Source organism: Enhydra lutris, unplaced genomic scaffold (assembly GCF_002288905.1).
Source record: "Enhydra lutris kenyoni isolate GAN:26980312 unplaced genomic scaffold, ASM228890v2 scaffoldscaffold6, whole genome shotgun sequence".
NCBI lineage: Eukaryota > Metazoa > Chordata > Mammalia > Carnivora > Mustelidae > Enhydra > Enhydra lutris.
The window spans coordinates 35,581,070-35,604,515 of record NW_019154090.1 but is presented as its reverse complement, the minus strand read 5'-3'; the positions used below and the strand labels follow the sequence as shown (position 1 = coordinate 35,604,515).

Here is a 23,446-nt window from a genome sequence, read left to right as displayed (position 1 = left end):
TGGATGGACCTTGAAAACATGCTAAGTAAAAGAAGCCAGACACAAATCCATCACATACTGTATAATTCCATTTATATGAAGTGCTCAAGAAGACAAATCTATAGACAGACATAAATCAGTGGTTGCCTATGGCTGGAGGAAGTGGGATGGGAGTGACTGCTAATTGGTATGGGGTTTCTTTTGGGGATATTAGAAATATTCTAAAATTTGATTGCACAACTCTGCCAGTATACGAACAACCATTTAAGTGGGTGAATTGTATGGTACATCAATAAAGCTGTCAAACAAGTGGGGGCAGCAGTGGTGTGTTGTGAAGGGGTTCACTTTTGGTGCTGGGATTGGATTTTGGAGAGAAGAAGGAAGAGTTGATCAATACCTGATAAACCTAAATCTATGTAGGGTCAAGCCTGAGTACCACAGATTTTTTTTTTTTCCCATAGATGTTTTCTTCTATCTTCTGGAAAACTATATTTTCTCCCATAGCCAACACTGAATCCACACACAGATATTTCTGAATAAAGCCAAGTGTCACCTGCCATTGGAATTGTGTCTAAAAGAGACATCTTTTGTTTTTTCCACACAGTGTTCTTAGTACACAGAACTGGCTTCTCAGGAGCAATGGGAGGGAGTGGCCAGACTTCCTCTTTTCACGTGAATGCAAAATCAGACGGAGTCCATGAAGAAATTAAAGTAGACATCTGGGGTCTATAATTTTTAATAATTTTAAACTAGCTACAAAATGTCAATCACTTCACAAACCGACAGAGGAGACAGGAGGAATTTAATATTACATGCTGTAATGATATTTATCTCACAGTTTATCTATATTTCATTCATTTATATTTTTTTTAAAGATTTCTTTATCAGCTACTAAATATCTCAGCAATTTGGTGTGCATAGCTCTAGATTAAGCAACAGAGAATTGTACTGATAACAAACCACAGGGGGAAATGGTGATTAGTAAGAGTCAGCCTTATAAAATTTACATCTCCACACGGTTTCACAGCAAGATTGCTTTCTCCAAAACATAGCCTTCAAAAGCAGCAAACAAACCCTATATTACATTCATTTGACATAGTTCAGCCAAACGTCTACTTTGCTGGAAATTATTAAATGGTGAGTGTGTCAAATCCATCTTTTTTTAAAATTCTTTTTTTTAAAAAAAGGATGATCATGATTAGTAAGTCTATATATTGACAGAAAGAAAGTGACACTACTTCAGTTTTGCTGGTAGAACTTAATCTTGACAGTGTCTCAATACTGAGCATGCTTTGTTGTTGTTTTGTTGTTTCTGTTGTTGTTGTTGTTGTGTGTGTGTATGTGTTTTCTCATCAGTATGCTACTGTCATGGAAAGATTTTGTTTAAGTAGGAATCTAAAAATCTATTTAGTTCTCATGCATAAATGCATAAATCACATCACTTTTAGTGCAATGCCTGTAATGTAATTCCACATTGTCTAATCATGAAATCATAAAGACAGATGACAGCCATGAGGAACCAAGGACAGCAAATTTTGGGAGTTTCAGAGCCTGACACCCAAAGAAAGGACAGTGGCAGTAGCTCTGTGGAATGTCACAGTTTTACAAGAAAAATACTGTGTATTGAAAGAATCAACAGCACATTGAGCATTCCTAAATTGTTGTCATTCAGCAAACACCACTGAGGAGAGAAAAGGAAAAATGAAACCCAAGACATCTTATGTAGGGAGTTAGAGCCACCAAATGACTATTATATACAACCTTTGGAAAGAAAGAGACTCAGAAAGAACAAAAGACACATAATAGTTTGGGGAAGCTGATGAATGACACAAGACAACATTCACAATGGGGGTGAACTGATGTGTGTATGTGTGCAGACCTACTAGGTAATACGATGAGAAAAGCCTGAAGGTGCTATCTTGCCCAACAGCATTTGGAAGAGAACACAGGTGGACACATTTAACCACTCCCCAGCATCTTTGTTGCACGTTGGTTGGCCTCATCAATTCTGGTTTTGTTGGAATCAGCCTAGAAAAAAGGGAAGAAAACAGAACTCAGGTTACCTTTGGACATTCTGTTCTTCCTTCTGGGTCTGTTCTAATGTCCCCTTCTTGAGTGAAGGCATCTTTAAACTTCTGCCAGAATTGACCCTCTCTTCTTCTGTGATCCCAGAAACATTGCTTGTGGTTCTATTTGGACATGGTCCTACATCTCAGTACTCATGACTGTCTCACCCTACCAGAGAGCACCCTTTTGAGGACAGGGTTATATCATTTATCCTTCTGTCCTGGAATGACACCCAGTGACGTCTCTGGAAGGCATTCATATCTGTGGATTGAGTTGAATTACCACCATTTATGCAGTTGGGTTTGAATCATGGCTAACTTATTACCAGTGTCACGTTGGGTCATTTACATAACAAACATCTTGGGGCCTTGGCTTGCTTGTCTCATGGCTGGGACAAAAAAGAATCCTGCTAACAAGCACGAATGTCTATTATATCCCATTCATTCAACCTTGACATCAAGATTGATATTAACTATGAGGTGTATATTATTATTAATTACTTTGTCCAAATGAGGAAACCAGGCAGCATGAAGTCAGAGTCCACCTAGTAATCACAATGTTAATTATTATAGTACTTAGGTCTGCTGTGAAAATGAAAGGAGTCTGTACATATAATGTGCTTGGAATAATTTTTTGCAAAGATTAAGTGCTCAGTATATTTTAAGTTGCAATTACTATTGAGTGAAAACTCGACATTTTTCAGGATGTTTAATAATTTTAAGCTCCATTTCTAAAGACTCACTCCCATGAGTTTGACAATTGGCTTATTTGTTTACTTACTTACCTGCTTGCTTATTTATTTATTTTTAAGGAGGCTCCATAACCAACTGGGAGCTTGAACTCACAAATCCAAGATCAAGAGCCACATGCCCTACTGACAGAGCCAGCCAGATGTCACTTACCATTTGCTTGTTTTAACAAGAGCACTTTTACCATAATTTTGTGCCTTGACTGATCTCGCTCTTTCAGTCACCTTTTTCTGTATATGCAGCATGAAACCCAGAGCTGCTACCAGGATAGACTTTTAAACCCCAGAAAATGAACTATTCCCAACACCACTGAGAAAGGTATGAGTGAGCAAGCAGAGACAAAGATGAAGATTCTGTTTATGCTGTTGTTTCTGTCTTATCAAGACTCATAATGGTGTTTGCCCCTCTCTAGCCTGGAAAGAGGAACACGAAGCTGAGAGCCAGGATAGGGAAACTGAACTGCTTTTTTATCCACCTGCATTTGTTAATGATTACTGATTTTGCATTTACTAGGGTGCTTGGTGCTTTCCAATCTCCACCAAGCTGGATATACTTTATTTAGTTTAATTGTGAATTCCTAGCACATTTAGAGTTATCTATATTCAACTAGAAATTTGCCAAGTTAAAATAGAAATATTGCTATATTATTCATTATTCTGAATTATCTGGCAATGGTTTCCTACCATCTGTTTGGATAATCAAAAGTTGACTTTCAAAACAAGTTAAGATAGAGCATTAATTTTCCTTGATTGTTTTGATCTATGGATTCGTATTTTGGACTCTAGGTTCCTGATTTGGAAAATAAGTATTCTCTCCAATTTTATGTGGTTCTTAAATCTTCCCTCTTTAGCTATAAATTCCATCAGAAATAATGATACTTTGGTGCAAAGGAAAATTCTAGGCTCAGACCAATATGAAATGTTTCTGCAGATTGAATTATGCTATTTTTCCAGGCTGAATACTAAGGAAAGTTCAAATGGGGGGAAATCATTAATTTTAAAATGGATGGCTCATCTAGAAATGAGAATTCTAGAAACTTTTGCATTAAGAGTACACTGGTGAGCATTCACCTGGTGGCAGAAGGGGATATTTTGAAGTAGAGCATGAGATTATTCTCTGGACATCGTCAAGGATCTAAAACAGACCTATGTTCACTGAAGATTTCCACTGAAATTTTCTCTGAAGCATATAAAAATTCAAGCCCATATACCTTATGCAATAGGTACTACATCTTTATTATGTAACAGAAATCGCATCTTTTAGGAAAGAATCCTGAGGTAAGCTCCTTTTAGATGTCTCCCTGGTATTTGGAGAATGCCTCTGTGCTCATTCTTTTTATATGCTTTCAGACTGTATTTATGGAATATACCCCACCCCAGTTTCCATATTTCTATTTGGAGAATCTTAAGCTCATTGGCATACCCAAGATATGCCACATGATTTGCCCTTGTGAGAAAGCAAGGATGATCCCCACAGAGCCACTAAGAGAGTTAGAAGGAGATCGTTAGCCCATCCTTCTGAATACTCTGCAAATCTCAACTTCAGACCATGGCAGGTAGCTTTTAGGCCCCTGCTCAGAATTCCAGAACTGGCTGCTTGTTACCCTACATAGTAGCCCCATTCTCATCCGAGGTTTGAATTGTTCCCTTATTATCTTTCAGATGAAGAAATGAGGTCACGAAGCTGGTAAGCAGGAGGAAATGCCACTGGAACTGAAGACCTTAGTTTTCAGATGCTGGGTTTCCTCATTGATAGAATTCAAAGGAAGGCTAAATCTTCAGCCTCCCTGTATTTCAACATGTGTGCGGCATCTACCACTGACAACTTTAAATTGAAGTTTGAACATGACTACTTCCTGAACAACATAAAGCAGCTAATACAACTTTCCCCATTTTAGTTTTCTGAAATTATACCATTTCAACCTTAGAAGACTGTACATCTATACACCTTAAAGCAGAAAGCAAGACTTTTAAATAGACTAATTTCTGGACAGTCCATGGGGATGTATTAAAAATTACATTGTTTTGGACTTACAAAACTTTACTATCAATCCATGTGATGAGAGAGGACAATGATTGATGAGGTAGGTTGAAGATTATTGTTGGGGGCCATGAGAGAATATGGGAGAAACATCAGAACATTTGCTTTCTTAGTTTTTGTTTTTTTAAGTTTTTCATCATTTATTTATTTTAGAGAGAGAGAGACAGAGACAGAGAGCATGAGCAGGGGAAGGGGCGGAGAGAGAGAATCCCAAGCAGCCTCTGCACGGAGCATGGCGTCTGATGAGGGCTCAATCCCACAACCCTGAGATGATGGCCTGAGCTGAAACCAAGAGTTGGATACTCAACTGACTGAGCCACCCAGGTGCCCCAAGATTCTTTTTATTCTTAGACTGTGAGCCTAATTTATTGTTAGAGATGCAAGAGAAGTTTGATCACTGTTTCTTATTATCACAAGTGAGAACCTACGTGAGAAGTTCGAAATCTATTAAAAACTGGGCAGCTTAGGGGCGCCTGGGTGGCTCAGTGGGTTAAGCTGCTGCCTTCGGCTTGGGTCATGATCTTGGAGTCCTGGGATCGAGCCCCGCATCGGGCTTTCTGCTCAGCGGGGAGCCTGCTTCCTCCTCTCTCTCTGCCTGCCTCTCTGCCTGCTTGTGATCTCTCTCTGTCAAATAAATAAATAATATCTTTAAAAACAAAACAAAACAAAACAAAAAAAACTGGGCAGCTTATAGGACATGTATCATTTGTGCCAATGCTGGGTTGAAATTGACTCTATCCAATCATGTTCAGATTCTGATTTTGGAGCTACGACAAAGGCTAGTTATTCAAAGGCACCTAGACCCCTCTCACTTCTTAAACAATTCAGCACTTAAAGAATGACACAAACCATAACAGCCACTCGCCTGACTTCCAATTACACGTCATAGCTGCATAACTTTTTACCCTTGTCGTAAATTGGGCCCCCCTGAAAGTTCTCTTCCCCGGAGAAGAGAACTAGAAATGCGAAGTGGCAGAATTAAGATGCCACTTGCCTTTCCAGGAATACTTTTTTGTGCTGAAAGTCCTACTCTATCAATAAAGATTTGACCCCTCTCTCTTAGTAAAAGTACTCCTTCTGGAACTCTAATTGAGTTAGAGGTACATTATCTCCCTACATCTGTGAGGAAATTGGATCCATTGACAGAAAGTGAGTACTTCTTGTTTTTTCAGATCATTTTCCTGATGGAAGATGGTTCTCCAATTGTTTCTTAGCTCATTTTTTGGCCATAATGGGTTAGGTCAGCTTGTGTTGGCTCCAGCGCTTTTTGAAACTCTCAATATTGTCCTACAATCTATTGATTTGTGCAGCTTTAAAAGCTTTAGCATATCAAAGGCTCTTAACAATGATAAGTGTGTCATGACTTGTAAAAGTAGGCAAAGCACAAGCTTTTTGCCAGCAAACACTGACATTTGTGTAACTCAGTATCGATCAGGCAAAATATTATGCGATCAGATATTTTTAATAGGGAGCACATAGAACACAATAGGGCATCTATGTTTGCTCTTTCCTTTTTCAAGTCAGTGGAGGATTCTTGGGTACCAAGAAACTCAATGTTTACCCTTAGGATTCAAAGCATCCTTCTCTGCTCACTAAAGTGGAATGAATTGTTAAAAAGAAACTCAGGGTTTTAGTCTCAAAACTTCAGTATCTCCCAGGGCATAAACTCATACAATGTAAGATTAGCCAACTAGAATTGATTATAGATGCACAATTACCAATAAAGCTATAATGTATCTATTTCTTCCTGTTGGCATTTTGACATCTTAGATTATAAGCAATATTCAGGACTCTCCTGATTGGGGAGGCGGCAGAATACAAGATCATAGAAAGTATGTTAGATTTACGTAATGTGGAATATCAGGTTTTGGTGTCCCAAATCATTTTATAAAGGCTATCTAGTGTTTCTTTTGGTTCCCTTCCAGTCTCAAGTCCCTAAACCCACCCCTTCCCATTCTGTCCTCTTCACTTTTCCTTATGCCTCTTGTTGACACCAGGGGGTTTTGTCTTAGAGCCACATCTGGTGTCCTTGTGTGAACTCAACTTCATCAGACTACGCTTTCTATTTTGAGATCTGGACATGTGAACTGTTGAACTGGAAATGGAATCTGGGCCTTTTTGAACTATCATTAAAGCGCTGGCATTTATAAAATCAAAGCTTATATTCATCTTCTGGTTAAACTAAAATAAGTATTCTTTCCCTTATTTCCTGATTCTATTCCTACATCATCTCTTGACAAGCTCCTAACCGATCTTCAAGACTGGATTTGATTTTTTTTTTTTTTTTTGAGATTTTCCCATTGCTTAACTCTTGAAATCTTTCCTCCTCTAACCCTACTTAGCATTTTATGTGTGGCTCTCTTGGCAAATTATCTTTTGTGTGGTAGTAAATTCAGCTGGAGGCTCACTGCCTCCTGTAGGCTGTGAGTTTCTTAGCAGTGGGGATGATGTCTTTAGAATCTTCCTGTCCTTTGGAGCCTAGCACAAATCCCGAAACAGAGGTGCCTCTGAAGAAAACCTGCTAGATTAAATTCTACCTTCTTATGTACTTATATGTTGTGAATTTTTGTCTAGGAAAATTAAGGGGGAAATTTCCACCTATCAGGATGCCTGAATCCCATGTCACAGTTTGAGGGACTTACTATGCTGTTTATCCCGGTGGTATTTCAGAAGAAGGAACAATGGAAGCTTACTGACTGCCACAAGCTTACCTTCTCCATGATCCTGTCGATCTGGCGATTCTGTGTATCGATCTCATTGCCCATGTCCAGGGCCATGTGACGGAGGTTTCCAATGATACCGCTCACCTGCTCCAGGTTCTCATCCATTTCATTTTCTCGGGCATCATTTGTTACCCTGGTAGTCAAAATGCAATTTTTTAGCAGATAGAAAATGTGAAAAAATTCAAATACTATGGACCCAAAGCTCAGGGAAACTCTGGAGACCCATAGGCATCAATCCCATGCACCTTTAATTTCTGTTCAAAATGAGTACATTTTGGCTTTTATACATTAGAAAATAATTTTCATTTATTTAATCATTTATTTAGTAGGCTCCAACACAGGGCTTGAAGTCACGACCCTAAGATCAAGGCCTGAACTGAGATCAAGTCAAACCCTTAACTGACTGAGCCAACTAGGTGCCCCTAGAATATAATTTTAATATCTATCTATCTATCTATCTATCCAGTTATTTATTTATTTTTGGTGGGCAGTGAAGCAAAATTTATTGAGAGATAGCAAAACAGTAGTACAGAGTTCCCAGGGAGGAATGGGGCCTGAAGGGGCTTGCCCTTGGAAAATAATTTTTAAATATCATTTCTGAACCCTTGACTTTCTATTTTTAAAGAAGGCACATTAAATAGATTAATTTATCTATTTCTCTCACTTGCACCATCATGTCATTTCCTCTCTATGATCATATGTTTATCCCAATTTTCATTTTTTAAGAAAAAAAATATTTTAGTTGAGAGGATTGGGTCAGAGAATGAAGATGGAACTACTTAGAAACTGTATTTTTCTTTCTGAAATGTCAACCAAAGTCTCCAAGAGTTAAATTGAGAATCAAAGAAAAGGCTTGTTGTGTTAAGTCAGGGAATTTCTCTGCTCATCTTCTTTCCCATTTGAGACCAAAATCGCTGGGAAGAGTAAGGATAATTACAGTCTGCCCCTTAATCCTGCTTGCTCCCAAGAACCCCAAACGGAGCTATTTATTCAAGATGATTTCTACTTGCTCCAATTTCATTGCAGTGGGGGTGGGTTGGTGGCATTGTGAATAGGTGATTTTGTAGGAAAAAAATGTGACAAAAGATTATTTTTCCAGTTTGGGAAGGAAGGGGTTGGCTCTCGAAGTGCCTTACCACCTTGCCATTTTTTTCACAGCTCAGCTTAAAAGTTAAGAAGGTAGTGACTCTTTATTGCAAATGGTAAGTACTCATTCTAGGATGTTCTGGCTAAGTAACATTTCCCACTGCAGATGGTGATAGGCTAAAAATGTTCAGAAGGGTTAAATCCCATCCCCCACAGTAACTCCCAGTGTAGACTGGCCCACAAAGGTTTTAAAGCAGCCTAAACCAGGAGAAATTAAACGGGAACTTCCTAGCTTTCTTACTTACAAAAGAAGCTTATTTAAATGACTATCAACAGCTAAGGCATACTTCTGGTTCCATGATTCTCAGTGCTGATTATATATTAGAATCACCTGAGAAGCTTAAAGAGCCCAGATGCTTGGGTCTCACTTTTTTTTTTTTTTTAAGATTTTATTTTTTATTTAAGAGAGGGAGAGAGAGCAAGCGAGCACGTGAGTGGGAGGAGGAACAGAGGGAGAGGGAGAAGCAGACTCCCCACTGAGCAGGGAGCCCAATGCGGAATTGGGGGGCACGCCAGGACCCCCGGATCCCAGGATTATGACCTGAGCCAAAGGCAGACATTTAATTGACCGAGCCACCCAGGTGCCCCTCAGTACTGATGTTTTTAAAAAACAGCCTCAGGTCATTCTAATGTGCATCCAGGATTGAGAACCCTTAGTCTCGTTTCCCTGGGAGCAGATAGAAACAAGAATAGAATTGTCATCTGTGAGGCTTTATGTAGCTATCTGTGAGGCTTTATGTAGCTATCTGGACTTAATACCTAAGTGACCATGACCTGTTACTTGAATCTGGGTTATTGGCTGGTAACATCAGCTACAATGGTCCAGGCATAGATAGATATACATCTCTGTACTACTCAAGCCACTAGGCACCCTAATCACTGCTGAGTCATAGTAGTAGCCTCGAAAAAAAGAGGTTTTTTAAATTTTCTTTTTAACAGGAATATTTGTCATTATTTCCTCTGTTTTCTAGTTTCCCGAAAGCTGATTTCTGGATAGGCAGATTTGTGTAATTTGAGATTTTTAAATAGGTCCCTAAGTTGGCTTTTGCTTCCAGATGCCACAGGAAATCAGAAGTTGTTATTCTGTATTTGTCTTCCCAGGTCCATTCTCTGACCTGTTTTGCTCTCTGCCAAGAGATGCTGAACCTCTCTCAACTGCATCACCCAGATTCTCTTAATGCTCAGGCTTCCAGTAGGCTTTGGCAGATGTCCAGTGAGATATTGGAGGGCAAGAGGCTAGAGGAATGGGGGCATTTATTTCCCTTTCTCATTTCCTGCTATTTTGCAACAGCTGCATTTCTCTGTAGCCCCTCCCCCACAGTGGTAACTACTGTCGGGTTCTGATAACAGAAACTTCAAGAGTCTTCCTGCTATTGCTAGTCCCCAAATGCTTTACCATCGCTTGTTATCAACCTGGCCCACACCTCTGTAAACAACGTCTTTAATAAGTTCTGTTCAATTCCATCTATGGAACGAGACACCTGTTTACTGCCACATCGATGCCGGTCACAGTCATGTGACTCCCTTTGTCTGATGAAACTGGCAAACCCGACAAGGCTTGATAAGTGCTTGTACGTTGGAGCCTGCCCCTTTGGAATGCTGCCACCAACATGGGAGAAGCCAGGGCTCTGCTGGAGGAACCACACGGGGGAGAGTGGAGGCGCCCTGCCCTAGCCAACCCTGAGACGAGTGCCTGAGACCATCTAGGGCCATTGTGCATCCACCTGCATGGAATGAGGGAGCCCAGGAGGGGCTCTTGGCAGAACTGCCCATCCAACATACACATTCATAAGTGGCCAGTAAAATGGTTGTTGCTTTAAGAACCACCCAGCTAGGAGTGATTTGTTACTTAACCATGGACAATGGCTACAGGGCTGGCTGCATGCGGCTCACCTCCGAATGAAGCCACCACTGATGGCCATCTGCTCCCGTTCATCCACCACACGAGCAGGCTGGCTGGCCACCACGCCATCCTGATTATTGCCCCAGGCTTTTTTGTAAGCATCACTTGATTTAAGCCTATGCAAAAAAGAGGGTGAGTGACAAGGAAAGGGAGTAGAACATCAAGCTCACAACAATGGTCACCTCTTCAAGCGAAGAACCGAACCAAGCAAATGGGTTTTAATTCGAGGCATCAGAGAATACCGATATATCATGATCTGGACCCAAACAGTTGGCCACCACCATGCCTCAGCTACTCAGCATTTCATTTCCAATTGAGCCAATTGCAATTGTCAAGACTGCAACCTTTGCCCAAAGGTTGATCTTGTTTTGGTCTGTTTTTGCAGTTTAGTTGGATTTAAGACAAGGATTAAGGTAGCTGGAGGACATTCAGTTCTATTTCAGTGACATGGTTATATTTTGAGACACAAAACACACAGAAAAACATACTGGCAGACAGACACATAACAAGACTGCCAAGTAGAGTGTGTACATCACACCACAGCAACACACTGTTACCAAGAAAAACATACTCGACCAAGTTTTGACACACCATCATGCAAAGATTCCCTGTTTTAATTTTTCCCCCAACGCATGTGCGGAACCAACTTCCAACTCTGCATGAAGAACATAAAGGATTGGCGGTTGGCCAAGGGTGGTGGTCTTTGAGTTGCCTCGAGAGTGATTTGAATTAGATAATATATCGGTACTTCCAAACAGTCACCATACATCTAGTTGATGTACAAACCTTTGTCCACAGAGACAAAAAGTAAAAGAGGCATAGTGAAATGAATGCAGGAAAATAGAAGAGAGAACAAGCCATCTATCACCAGAAAAGGAAATCCCTCTACGTCTTCTTCATGCACCAGCTACAGGCATGAGTAGAAAGTGAAGCATTCTCATTTAAGCCGAACTACTCCAGAAGTTGGCCATTCTCGAGAAAGGCACTAGCAGGACAGTAATAGCCTTCATGTGGATTTGAAACGCAGTTCAATAGCTTCTTTGTCAGGCTGGGGGATGGGGTGGGAGTGTTTACCAACTCCTATTTCAAGCTATCCTGGGATGTGGCAGGGGAGAGTGGTCTGGAACTGCTGTGGTCTCCACGGGCCATATTTCACTGAGCTGCCTTGGAGACAAACTTAAAATCCAGGCATACCTGTTGTGCCCAATAGAAACATGTGCAGCATATTTTGGTGGGTGTGTTGTAATTTAAGGCAATCAAAGATGTTTTTAGGTTCTTTGCATAGTAGAAACCACATGCTTTTCAGTCCAAAAACAAGAGAACTTCCTGTGGTCCCATTTTCCTATTTTCTCTTATAAGACTCCAGAATTTATGTCCACCCCCCCCCCTTTTTTTTTCTTACACTGGAGGATCATAGCCATCTATTATAAACTGGCTCTAATACTAATATTTGCAGATTGGGGACCAAGTAACCCTGGAATAAGCCGGAAAATTGTACAAATGGAATTTCAGCAACTCCCACAATCTAGTGTATAATGCCATAGCCCTCGGAGCTGTCAGAATTGACTCTGCTAAAGAGCCACAGGGCCACTCCGTGGGACAGGATCCACAAACTAATTTAATAGAGCTTAGAGTCTGGCTTTGTTTTCTTTCCGACTCCCCATTCCCTCCCTTCTCACATTACAAGAAGTTATATGGACCTCGTGAGGTTTTCTGCTATGTAAGATATCTGGTATACCATCTTTGGCAAAGTCAAGGGGGTGGGAAAGTTTGCGTTTCTGAAAGAAGGCGAATCACTGCACCCACAATGCTGCACATAGACTCACAGAACTGCCGTACATCTACCATAGTCCTTTGAAACATGCCGAGACAGGGCGAAGCCCTCACAGAGTCTGGGGCACCACCAGCCACTGCATTGTGACACATGGTTTTTAAAGCATTATTTACACACAATAGGGAACACTTCACTCAAGCTTTGAAGCTCAGTTAGGGTCTCTTGTGCCAACTACTATGTGGAATGCATAGGGGCCATGATTTCATCTGAACTTTAGAATCCATCCTGGGCGGGGCCTGCCTCCATGCCTTCTCCACACAGTAGATGAATGGGGAAATCGTGTCTGTGGGAATTCATCACAAGACAGGTGGAAATCTCACCTGGGGGGCAAGCGGCCACGGAAAAGGATATACAGTTAAGTCTTGACTAACTGGAATGCGTAGCCATGAGTCATTTTGGTGAATGGCACGACTTTCTTAATTAACAGTGGGCCATGGAAGAAAATTAGGTTTCAGGGGTGATTGCTGAACATCTGTTAGATTCTCAAGACACTTTCCTGCCTTAGAGTCTTAGGGTAGTGAACATGACCGAACTTTTCCTTGGTTATGGTTTCACTTGATGTGCCCGATAGCCTTTCCTCTGAGGATCAACCTTTATTGTTTGGTCCCTGTAGGTGTGGAAGTTACAGGATGTAGACTGAGTGATAGAAAGCAAACTGCCTAGATTGCCCTTCAAGAGAAACCATTTTAAGTCCCCGACATGATCCCCCAGCCCTTTGTTCAACTGTCTCTTTTTACTAACAGTGGAAGGAAGCAAACGTATAAATACATTTGAGAGTTCCAGTCAGCTGGATTCCAGTTAATCAGGCTTTACTGTAGATCATTCTTTTAAAACAGTTTTAAATTTATTTGTACATCGAGCCCCTCCCCCTCCTAAACAGGAAGTGGGATATTTTAAATCAGCCTCAAAGTTTAAAGGATGTGAACGGTCGTATAATCAGCTAGAAATGACATCAGTTGCTGTTCTAAAAGCTAGGATCAGGAGAGCTTTTAGGAAAAAGGCTTCTGTTCAAAGGGAAGTGGGAGGGGTGAGGGAGGCTGGGTAAAGGGTTTAATTTTCCAAATGCATGTTGGACAATCCACTCATGCATTTTTTTTTCCCACTGCTAGTCAAATAAGACTATCTTCCAGAACCCTCATTTTCAGGTTCCTTCTGTTGTAAACCTTTATAACCACATGTCACATTTCTGCTACATTCCAAAAAAGCGTTGCAGAACCTTGAGAACAGTTGAATGTTTTGTGATGTTCGTGCATGCAAAATCTACACATTTCAACATTTTGGTCAGTGTACGGGTAGATTTTCCAAGAGGAAGAATTTCAGAGGGATGGGTCCAATTTGAGTAAGGCTTGAGCACCTCTTGCTGAAGGGCTCATGGGCCTCTGTGCTGGGTGCAGCTGGGGCATCTACAGTCTAATCGCTGGGCAGATTTGGCAACTGGTAGGGCAATCTCTGTCATACTCTCTGTCTTATGGATGCTTGCTTAGGCCAAATTACCTGTCTCTTTTGCTTCTGGAAAAATCAAATCTTGAACATAGGTATTTCTCAACTTCCAAACTTACCCCCACAATCTTTTCTAGCTCTGCAATTTTGGCTTTTGGGGTGGTGGGAAAATAAAATTTCCTGGGTGCCTCTTTCTTGAGGCTCATCTCTGTCTCAAGGTACACTTTCTGGAAAATGTTGAAACGTTCGTCAATAAAAGTTGCTGACAGTGAAGCTTTCACTGTAGTATGCCTGATTTTTAATGCATCAACAGTAACTCCCACTAATATCATCTATGCTATGAGATGAATGCATTGGATACGGTATTGATCTGTTGTTCTGCATGCCACATGCTCATCCTGCCTTTGTGCTTGGCAGGAATGAGCTTGTCAAGGCTTGGAGATGGGCCTTGGGAAACCAAAGCTTCAGGCAGGCAGGCAGCACCTACTTGTTACAGGGACACACACAAAGCCCGCAGAATTTTCCTAGGTCCGTCAAATTCTTTTCTGCTTCTTTCATGTCCTTATTGATTTGGTCCATCCCTTCCTCAATGCGTTCCAGTTGTTCTGATTAAACACAAGTATTTTATCCCCACAGAATGAAGCAGATGGAAAAGGACAAAGAAAAAAAAGACAAAACTTCAGACATTCACTTTGACATTAAAAAAGAAAAAAATCAAAAGAAAGAAGAAAAGAAAGAAAACTGGACGCCACAGATTAGAGCTGGTACCCAGTACCTACTTGTTACAAGGACATATGAAAAGGCCACAGCATTTCCCTAAATCTTTTAAATTTTTCTCGGCCTCCTTCATGTCTTGGTTGATATGGTTCATGCCTTCTTCGACACGATCGAGTTGTTCTGGTTAGGACAAAGGGATGACAGTGTGGAATGAATTTTTTGGGGGTTTCCAACAGAATATGAGAAATGACTATGTGGAGCAGAATTTGAAAGAGAAAGATTTTACAATGCATGGTCCCAGAGGATGCATTGCTCGAACCTGCTGCCGCCCTACCAGGCACAGGTGGAAGGAAATGAACAAAAACAATGCTTGAAATAGTTTGTAATTCAGACATGATGGGATGGGGTACGTGGGCCTGTTGGATTCTGAGTGTCCAGGAAAGCAACACAACCTATTCACTTATTCAGACACCAGCGAAACCCAGGAGAAAGAAAAACATGGTGTTAATGTTTTAGGAATTCAAGATGTCATGTTACTAGAGAAGGTACCTGCTTCAACTTTAAATATCTCTATCTTTTGGTTTTAAGTATCCTCCACCAGGTCAGGGTAGCAAATAGAGTCAATCTTCTTTGGGGAAAATAACAATTAAGGTGATAATTAGCAATGGGTACCAGATCTTTTTTTTTTTTTTTTTTTTTTCCCTTAGGGGGGGGCTTTTCCCACCCCAGGGAGAATTTTTTTTTTTTTATACCTCACACATAGACACTGTTTTAAAAAAAAAAAAAAAAAAAAAAGGCAACATCAGCAGAGTCATGTTACAAGCACTGGGACATTTAAATTCCTCTCTTCATCTTATGATTTACTTGCTATGAAAGTTCTGGAAGGCATTTCACTTCTCTGCTCCCTGATTTCCCAGGCTCTACAGTGGAGGAGGGGGGCATCTTAGATCTCAACCCCAGGCAGACAGCAGGGAGAACAAACACATGGGTGTCTGGAGGAGGGGTGACAGGCTGGAACACAGAACAGTTACCGAGTCATCTCTTCCAGCAAAGCAGACCTGAGTGCATCTGAGACGTACATCGATTGCCATAAAACCAGCTCATGCTTCTACGTTGCCACGGTTACGTTCACTAACTTGATTAATTTTTCAAAAGTTATGGCACCACATTGAGTAAATTACAAGTTCAATGAAGGGGTTTTTAGAATAGCTTTTAAGACCCTTAAAGGAAAGCAGCAATGTGATGTGTTGGCTGTCAAGTTACAGAACCTAATTACACTTCCATTCCTCTTTTCATCTACATTTCCATGCACACCTGCCTGTGCCTCTGGGAATAAAGTCTTGATTGGAATAAAACTGATAAATCCATTTCCAGTCTAAGGGCAGACATAATCACTTAGAAGAATTTCACATTAAATTGTCCACTGGAAATTATCATTACAAACTAAGATAGGTTCCTTATTGACCCAAACTGGGGAGACTGTCCATTTGGAAAACAAGAGCCCACTGTGTTTCTCTCTAATGGGGCTAAAGAATAGAATCCAGCTTAGAGAATCTGCTACCAGTGCTGTGCTCTTCAAATGATGGATGAAGGCAAGATTTAAGTGTCTCTCCAGCATTGGATAGCTGGGGAGAAAAACAGTATTGTGCCGGTGAACTTCTGCTGGGTAAGCATAGGTCTAGTAATGTCTTTAAGAAAATCTTTAAAAGGACAAAATAAAATAAAATAGAAAGGATGGCAAGTCTTTACATTCCAGAAGATTTTGTGCCTTTATGAAGACTTCTTTCCAGTTCCCTTTAAAGAATGTAATAAATTAGCCTGCAGATAAAATTAACTACTGACTAGGGGGACTGATAGAGAGAGAAGGAGCTCAACATCGTCAAAAGGAAGAACCATGTTAAGTACAGACCGAAATCCCAATGGAATAATTGCTAATAGCTTCCTGGAGTGCTGGGTGGAGATGGGATTGAAGGAGCATCTGGACTCAGGGAAAACATGTCGCACTCCACTAATGACCGCTGAAATACACAGAATATGGCATGGGGGTACATATTCAGGCCTCTGTCCTTCCTGAGGGATTTTTCTGACAACATTTCAGGAGCACCACCCACTGTAGGCCCAGGGATTAGGAGGTAATAAAAGTAAAATGTAATAAAATAAAAAAACGTAAATTGATCCACAAGTGCTGTGTTTCTGAACCAGTGAATTCAAATTAAAATATAAAAACAAGCTGGTTGCAGTCGGAATTTCTGTGAGCTGGGTTCTATCACAGGTTGATAGACTATTAAGCAAAGGTCATAGCTGAGAGAGGGATGCTGAAGCTCTTTCAGAAAACAATTTTATAGCTACCAATATTGGTTGAATTTATCATTTCAACACAATTATGAGCCAAGCCCTTAATTTAAAAACTATTGTGGTGCCATTTTGTTATTGGTATTCTCACTATTCATCTTTAGAGGATACCGTGTTAGGTTTGTGGGTGTTTGGTACATTGAGACTTCATGGCTTTTCAATGGAATTCTGTGAGGACATCTCTCAGGAAATGCTTGAAAATAACCAATATCTTCATTCCATCCTGGTGTGACTAGCAGCATCTCACCGGCTGATGCAATGTACTGTCCATGGTTGACTGCTCCTTACCTCCCTAGGGTGGTTTCTGGCTGTTTTCTGTCTATTCTTGGAGACTCAGGAGGACAATAATATTTTGAGTTAGGAGAGGCATTCCAGTATGATGACACTATATGTTGAGGCAAGAGATTGTACTTTCTTTTGCCGTGTTTGGATGACTGGTTATGAGAAATCCACCAATGTGAGGATACTCAGGGATCTAAGTTTAGACTTTTTTTTTCTACTAATCTTACTTAAGCAAGTCAACATGAGGCCCTTAGAATCCCCAACCTGGTTAAAAAACCAACAGTAGAAGAGTAGCAAGATGTCAAAGTTATTGACCCAGTGTACAAGACTTCATGAGTATAGTCAGTTACCAGATGCCACCTATGTGATTGCCATTATCCTTAGCATTGGTGAACATTTGGAAATTCATTACCTAAATTTAAATAGTCACATGTGCCTAGTGGCTATCACACTGGACAGTGCAGCTTTCGTCTTTCGTAACAGATATTAGTGTGTAGACTTTAGTAAGAAGAATGTTTTCTCAAATGCTACCTTGTAGTGCCATGAACCTTTTAAGAAAGTCAGCAGGCACTCTGGAAGAGGCCTTACTTTGCCCTTCCTCTGTCAGGTAGAGGTCAAAGATTTCACTGTTTAGCTTGGAGTAGATCCCATGGGATTTTCCCAAGGGCTGCATCTTCAGCATTGAAACAAACACATAACCCAGTAAAGACCAAAAGGAACAAGAGATATGGAGATGAAAGATTAAATCATCCCACATTAGTGATAAGGTGGTTTCATGGTGATTTCACTTCGAAACAAGTTTTCTAGAAGGAATAAAAGTCTCAGGACTCAGTACATTTCCAGGGCCATCTGTCATGCTCAGTGCTCCTTGGTGTCTCCTGATACCTGGGTATAAAACAAGAATCCCATAAAGAATTTCTGAATGCAACCATTTAGCTGGACAACCTGGAATGGTTCTTTGGAAGGATGTCTGTTTCTTGAAACTCCTGTGTAGCTGCAGGAGAGAAGCAATCAACATTTTTGGTGCTGAGGCATAGACAAAATTAGGAGAGCATAACTGGAGAGAAATTTTAAAGCATCTAAACACAGCATATGCAGAATGAAAATGCATTTATCATGACAATGAAGACAGTTGTTGACCTAGGCTCATCCATCATTTTAAAAGGTCCTAATCACCTTATAGTATAAATGGAACATGTACTACTTAAGACCAGGCAGAAGCCACTCACTTTGTGGGGTTTTACAGTTGTGTGTTTTTTCTCAGTATCATTGGGATCACCATGAATCTGGTAAAACCAAGGCTAGCCTACGAAATACATTTACTGAGGGATTCAGCATTTACCGTGGTGTGGCCACAAATGAAATGTTTTAGCTGAGAATATTAACTATCTTGTGGGGGAAATCTATTCTTCTGCTTCTTTTCCCAGAAAAATAATATATAGATGTTCCTGAGAATCATTTGTGCTTAAGAATATATTTTTGTATGAAGATTCTGGCAAGTTTTATCTTGAGATTCTCTTCATCAAAGTGCAATGAAATTTGCAACTCCATTTAAGCATGTTATACACTTTCTCTCTTTTTCATTCCAGATTTGTATATATTATTTTCCAAGTCTTTATGTCAACATTTTATAGTTTATAGTTTATAGACATATATTTCTGAGTCTTTCTCAGAACTTTCCTCCAATTACCCTTCTCCCTTTTCTATCCCCTTCACATGCAAATTAATAGGGTGGAACTCCTAATTATTTGAGTGTATATGTATCAGTTTAACTCTAGAAATGAGGTACCACTTTTCCACACGGGCACCTGTGGGTTAATTTTTAAAAGTTATTTGCTATGTCCAGAGCTTCAAAATCTGGGACATTGTTACATGGATCAAACCAGCAACTATTACAACATAGCAAATTTATTTGGGGAGTTCTGAAGACTGCCACTGCTATTGTAATTCCTTCAAAACACAACTACGTCACTAGGCTCAGTTATTTGTGTCTAAATCGTTAACAATTTGTATTTTAAAAATTGTGGGGAAGTGTTGGGGTTGATGTTCAATTATTTAAAAAAACTTTTTTCTCTTGATTTTTTAATTGGTTGGCATATATTTATGGACAAAGCTCAATACAAATAAATAATACAGAAACAAAAGTCTATATATGACAGCCATGATGATGTGCCCCTCAGATCTCCCTTTAAGAGGGAATTTGTAGTTACCTCACATGTCCAGTTGCTACACCTAAGGGATCCACCAAAGTATTTTCATGGAGACCATGTTGTCACTGGGTTGCTTCTAGCCATGAGCTCAGCCATAGCCATAAGCACAATGGCATCACTACATTCCTTCCTACGGTGGGGCTGCTCCATTGGGTTTTCTTAGCCTCTGGACTCCCCATCAGCCTGGCTGACATTTTCTCAGAGCAGGACTGGAGTCTGAGACTCTTCCTCCCAAATCCTCTCTGCTCTGTTCCTCTTAACAAGTTGTCAGACCTGCATCAGTCAATAGCTTTCCCCACCTACTCCTACTCCTCTTCCCTTAACTCATCACGGGCATCCATAAGAGATCTCATACACTTCTGACTCAGCATTTACTCCCAGAGGACCCCAAATGATAACTTTTCCCAGTTCCTCCCTGCCCTGCCCTAACTCATCAGAAGGTGGTAAAGATTTATCTCATTTAGTGTAATGGTTGAAGAATATTTCTTTTATGGCTAGTCCATAATTCATTTGGTTGGTCTCCCCACTGACAGATATTTAGGCTGTTTCCAGTTTTACACTCTTAAACATAATAGCTGTCAATGTATTTCTGCAGCATATAATTCCAGGAGTAGAATGTCTTGGTTAAAGATGGTTGTACATCATAATTTGAAAACATTATCCAATCATTCTTCAAACATACATATCAGTCTAAAGTGCCTATCTGTACATTGAAGATCTCTGTTTTCCCAAAATACTCACAGCATTGGTGATTATCAATTTTAAAAATTTGTATCGGTCTGCTAAAGAGAGGCATCTCATTATTGTCAGTTGAAACATGGTTTCATATGTCTATTTATAAACTGATGATTTATATCTTACATCAATTTGCTTGTAGGTTGTTGCCCTTTTCTCTGATCACTTGCTCTCTCTGTATTTTAGGAAAATGCCTTATGTCTATTATCTGTATGGCAATTCCCATGCCCCCACCCCGTTTGAGATGTCTTTATTTTTGAAGTTTGTTTGTGGTGTCCTATGTTGTGAATACATTTTACATTTTTATCTTTGACATTAAAAAATCTCTCATGACTCCTAAGAATTTTCTAATGTTTTCAACAACAGAAATAAAGAGAAAAAATTCTCAGTAATTTGCTTGTTATGATAAGAATTCAGAATAGAATCAGCTAGCTAACTTGTGGTTAGAATTAAATAAGCATCACCATACCACAAGATATACTGAAACAGAAAATATTATCCTTCTAGATTCCACTTTAGAGTACAAAGATGCTTTTCATGGGTTTTCTGATTTTTGTTGTTTTTAGCATTTCCATAATAATTACAAAACAATTTAAATATTTTAAATGGTTCAATTCCCCATTTTCCAATGATCCTCCCTCAGCTTATATCCTGTTGAAGACCTAAAAGGACCTAGTTTGGTTACTTAAGGAATCCTCATGATGACTTAGAAATCAAAACTGTCAGATACTGAATTAGGATGGTCACAAGAAATGGAAGTGATATATTATTCTCTCATTCTATCTAGGAATTACTATAAGAAAACTAAGTTTATGGGGAAAATTGGGGAAAAGGAGGATCAGAGAATTCTCAAACTGTCCAAAATACTATCATTAAAAGAAAAAAAATGACTTTTGCCTTAAAAATTCTGTTACTCCAACATATTTAACAGGGAGAGTAGTGACATTCAATCAGTCATGAAGGCTTTAACATTCCCATACATCTACCAATCTTTTTCAACAGAGAAAGGGAAAAAGCAAGATGGTGAAAACTCTAGTACCCTTATACTTATACTCATATATGCATATAAATATGTTCAAAGGACTACCTGTGTATACACAAATAATTTTTTTAAATGCACTTTATTCAGATGAGGAATTGTTCTTACTGAAGAAATCTCAACTTACCTCCTTGTTCATCCAACATAACCAAAGTCCTGATACCAGCATCTTTACTCTACATTCCAATAATGGTAGCAAAGTTGAATAAAGAGTTAGAGAGAGAAAAGAGAGAAAGAGAAATCAGTAAGGGGACAATTAGCCCTAGAAATGGAAAATGAAGAAGGACCAAAGGAAAAAGAGGGAGGAAATAGGGCAAGCATACTAAGGGTGGAGGAGGGACTTAGAGGAAGTGGTCATCTGTGGACTTGCCCCATCAGTGAATCTTAGGATAGATGAGGGGGATGTAGCTCAATTTCCATGGGGGTAGGGCTGGGGTTGGGGCTTGGCATGGAATTGGAACACACAACTTAATATTATAGTGTGGTTTTATATTTGCAAAACAAAAATGCCCTGTAGTTTCTATAACACCAACTATAAAAAGCAAACCTTTCAAAATCTTCTAAACTAAATCTTTGCTGGCATGATGGATCAGGAAGTTTCCCTCAGTGAATTGGGACTGGATGCCCCACTGATAAGTAAGAAACTTTGGGGGTGAGGTTTTTAGGTTCATCAAAAGAAATGACTGCCTCACAATGGTTGAGAAATACAGCCCCAAACGGAACTCACCCTCCCATTTTCCCTCTATGGGGAAAAGTTCTGTGAGATTTAGAAAACCCATGGACAGATGAGAAATAAATGCTCTCTATTCTGAAATCTAAAATTCTGCACAATAATAGAGTATGAGAAAACAATTCACCCACAAGCTTTACTGCACTTCTTTTGTGCAGAAGTCTGGAAAAGGCAATCCTCATCTCATTCCACATGATGTAAACAAACCAAACACCACCTGAAATATTTGGTGATCGGAATAGGATGCGGTGGGTAGGGGAAAAGATATTTGAATGGCTCAATCTTAAAAATCATCATTGCTGGGAGCTCAAACTGGTGAAGGAAAGACTTTTCATTTTATAGGGTGATTGTTAATAAGTATAAATTGGTATTGCTAACAGTTTGGATTAATTATTTTTTCAAGGAATACTCATGGTGGTCCCTAGAATACACTTAAATGGAAGACATTTCTCATGGCCCCATGTATTTTCCACTGACTTATTTTAAACTGAGAAAGAAAAAGAGAGATGTTAGTGGAAGTCCCCAGAAAGTTTTGGCTTTGTTTTGTTCTGTTTTGAAATAGTATTTTAACAACTCAATAGGGCTTCTAAAATACAGAACACTGAAAATGTTTTCTGTGAGTTTTATAAACTCACTATTTCAGAGAATGGTCCAGAAAGGAAAAGCCAAGTTTCCTCTGAACACATTTTGATAGGCTTCAGTTAGTGAAGTTAGGAAGTCATTTGGAGAGCTTATGTTGGCTTCCAGAGTCACCAACAGCACAAATTCTGGAGCCTGACTCTGCCCTGGGATCCTGGTGATTTCATTTCCTAGCTGTGGAACCCCAGGTAAATGTCTTAATTATTCTGTGCCTCAGTTCCCTCATTTGTAAGACAGCAATAATAATAGTTAATACCTCATGAGTTGTCATGGGAATTAAATGAATTAGTATGTGGCACATGCTAGAATGGTGCCTGGCCTAGAGTTAGAATGACATAAGGGTTTATAAAATAAATACCTTCAGAAAATGCATCTATCGCAGAATATTTGGCAAATGAAAAATATCATCATTACCTACTATGGTCAGAAGCTTCTAGAACACTACCTCCCAAACCTTATTGTGCAGGCGAATCCCCTACACAGGAAACATCTTGTTAAAATGTGGATCCTGATTCAGTAGGATTGAGATAGAGCCCGAGATTTTGCTTTCTGAATAAGCTCTACCATCTAATGATATTGCTGGTGCCGGGATACCTCTGGAGCAGCAAGATTCCAGACCCCAGGACACGTTTCAAAATCTTTTCTTTATGTGTGCTGTAAGTGGACATCTGTCTACACTGGCCTGTGTTTTAACCATTTCTGTGCCCAGACAGGAACAGAAACAGCTCCCTTACTTCCCAGATTATGTATAAGGACAAAACAAGCTACAGAATGTGAAGACTTCTAAAAGTTCAACTCCAAGGGAAGCTGTGGTTCCAAAAAGCAATTAAGATAAAGAATTTAATTTGTATAAAATCTCGA

The 23,446-nt window shown here is 39.8% G+C and overlaps 1 protein-coding gene across 2 annotated transcripts in view; it reads right to left on the bottom strand.

Annotated features, from left to right (window-relative positions):
* Positions 1 to 699: 699 nt before the first annotated feature.
* The window catches only part of LOC111141440 (synaptosome associated protein 25), an 84,055-nt gene continuing 61,308 nt past the window's right edge, over positions 700 to 23,446 (bottom strand). Inside the window, exons 4-8 of one of the 2 annotated variants that reach the window (XM_022493998.1) lie at positions 21,344 to 21,392; positions 14,369 to 14,486; positions 10,598 to 10,723; positions 7,547 to 7,691; positions 700 to 2,007 (exon numbers count right to left, since the gene is read on the bottom strand). In XM_022493998.1, coding sequence (XP_022349706.1) covers positions 1,939 to 2,007; positions 7,547 to 7,691; positions 10,598 to 10,723; positions 14,369 to 14,486; positions 21,344 to 21,392 — 507 coding nt within the window. In that variant the 3' untranslated portion in view covers positions 700 to 1,938. Of the gene's footprint in view, positions 2,008 to 7,546; positions 7,692 to 10,597; positions 10,724 to 14,368; positions 14,487 to 14,660; positions 14,779 to 21,343; positions 21,393 to 23,446 lie in introns of both variants that reach the window. The other variant, XM_022493999.1, reaches the window with a different exon arrangement.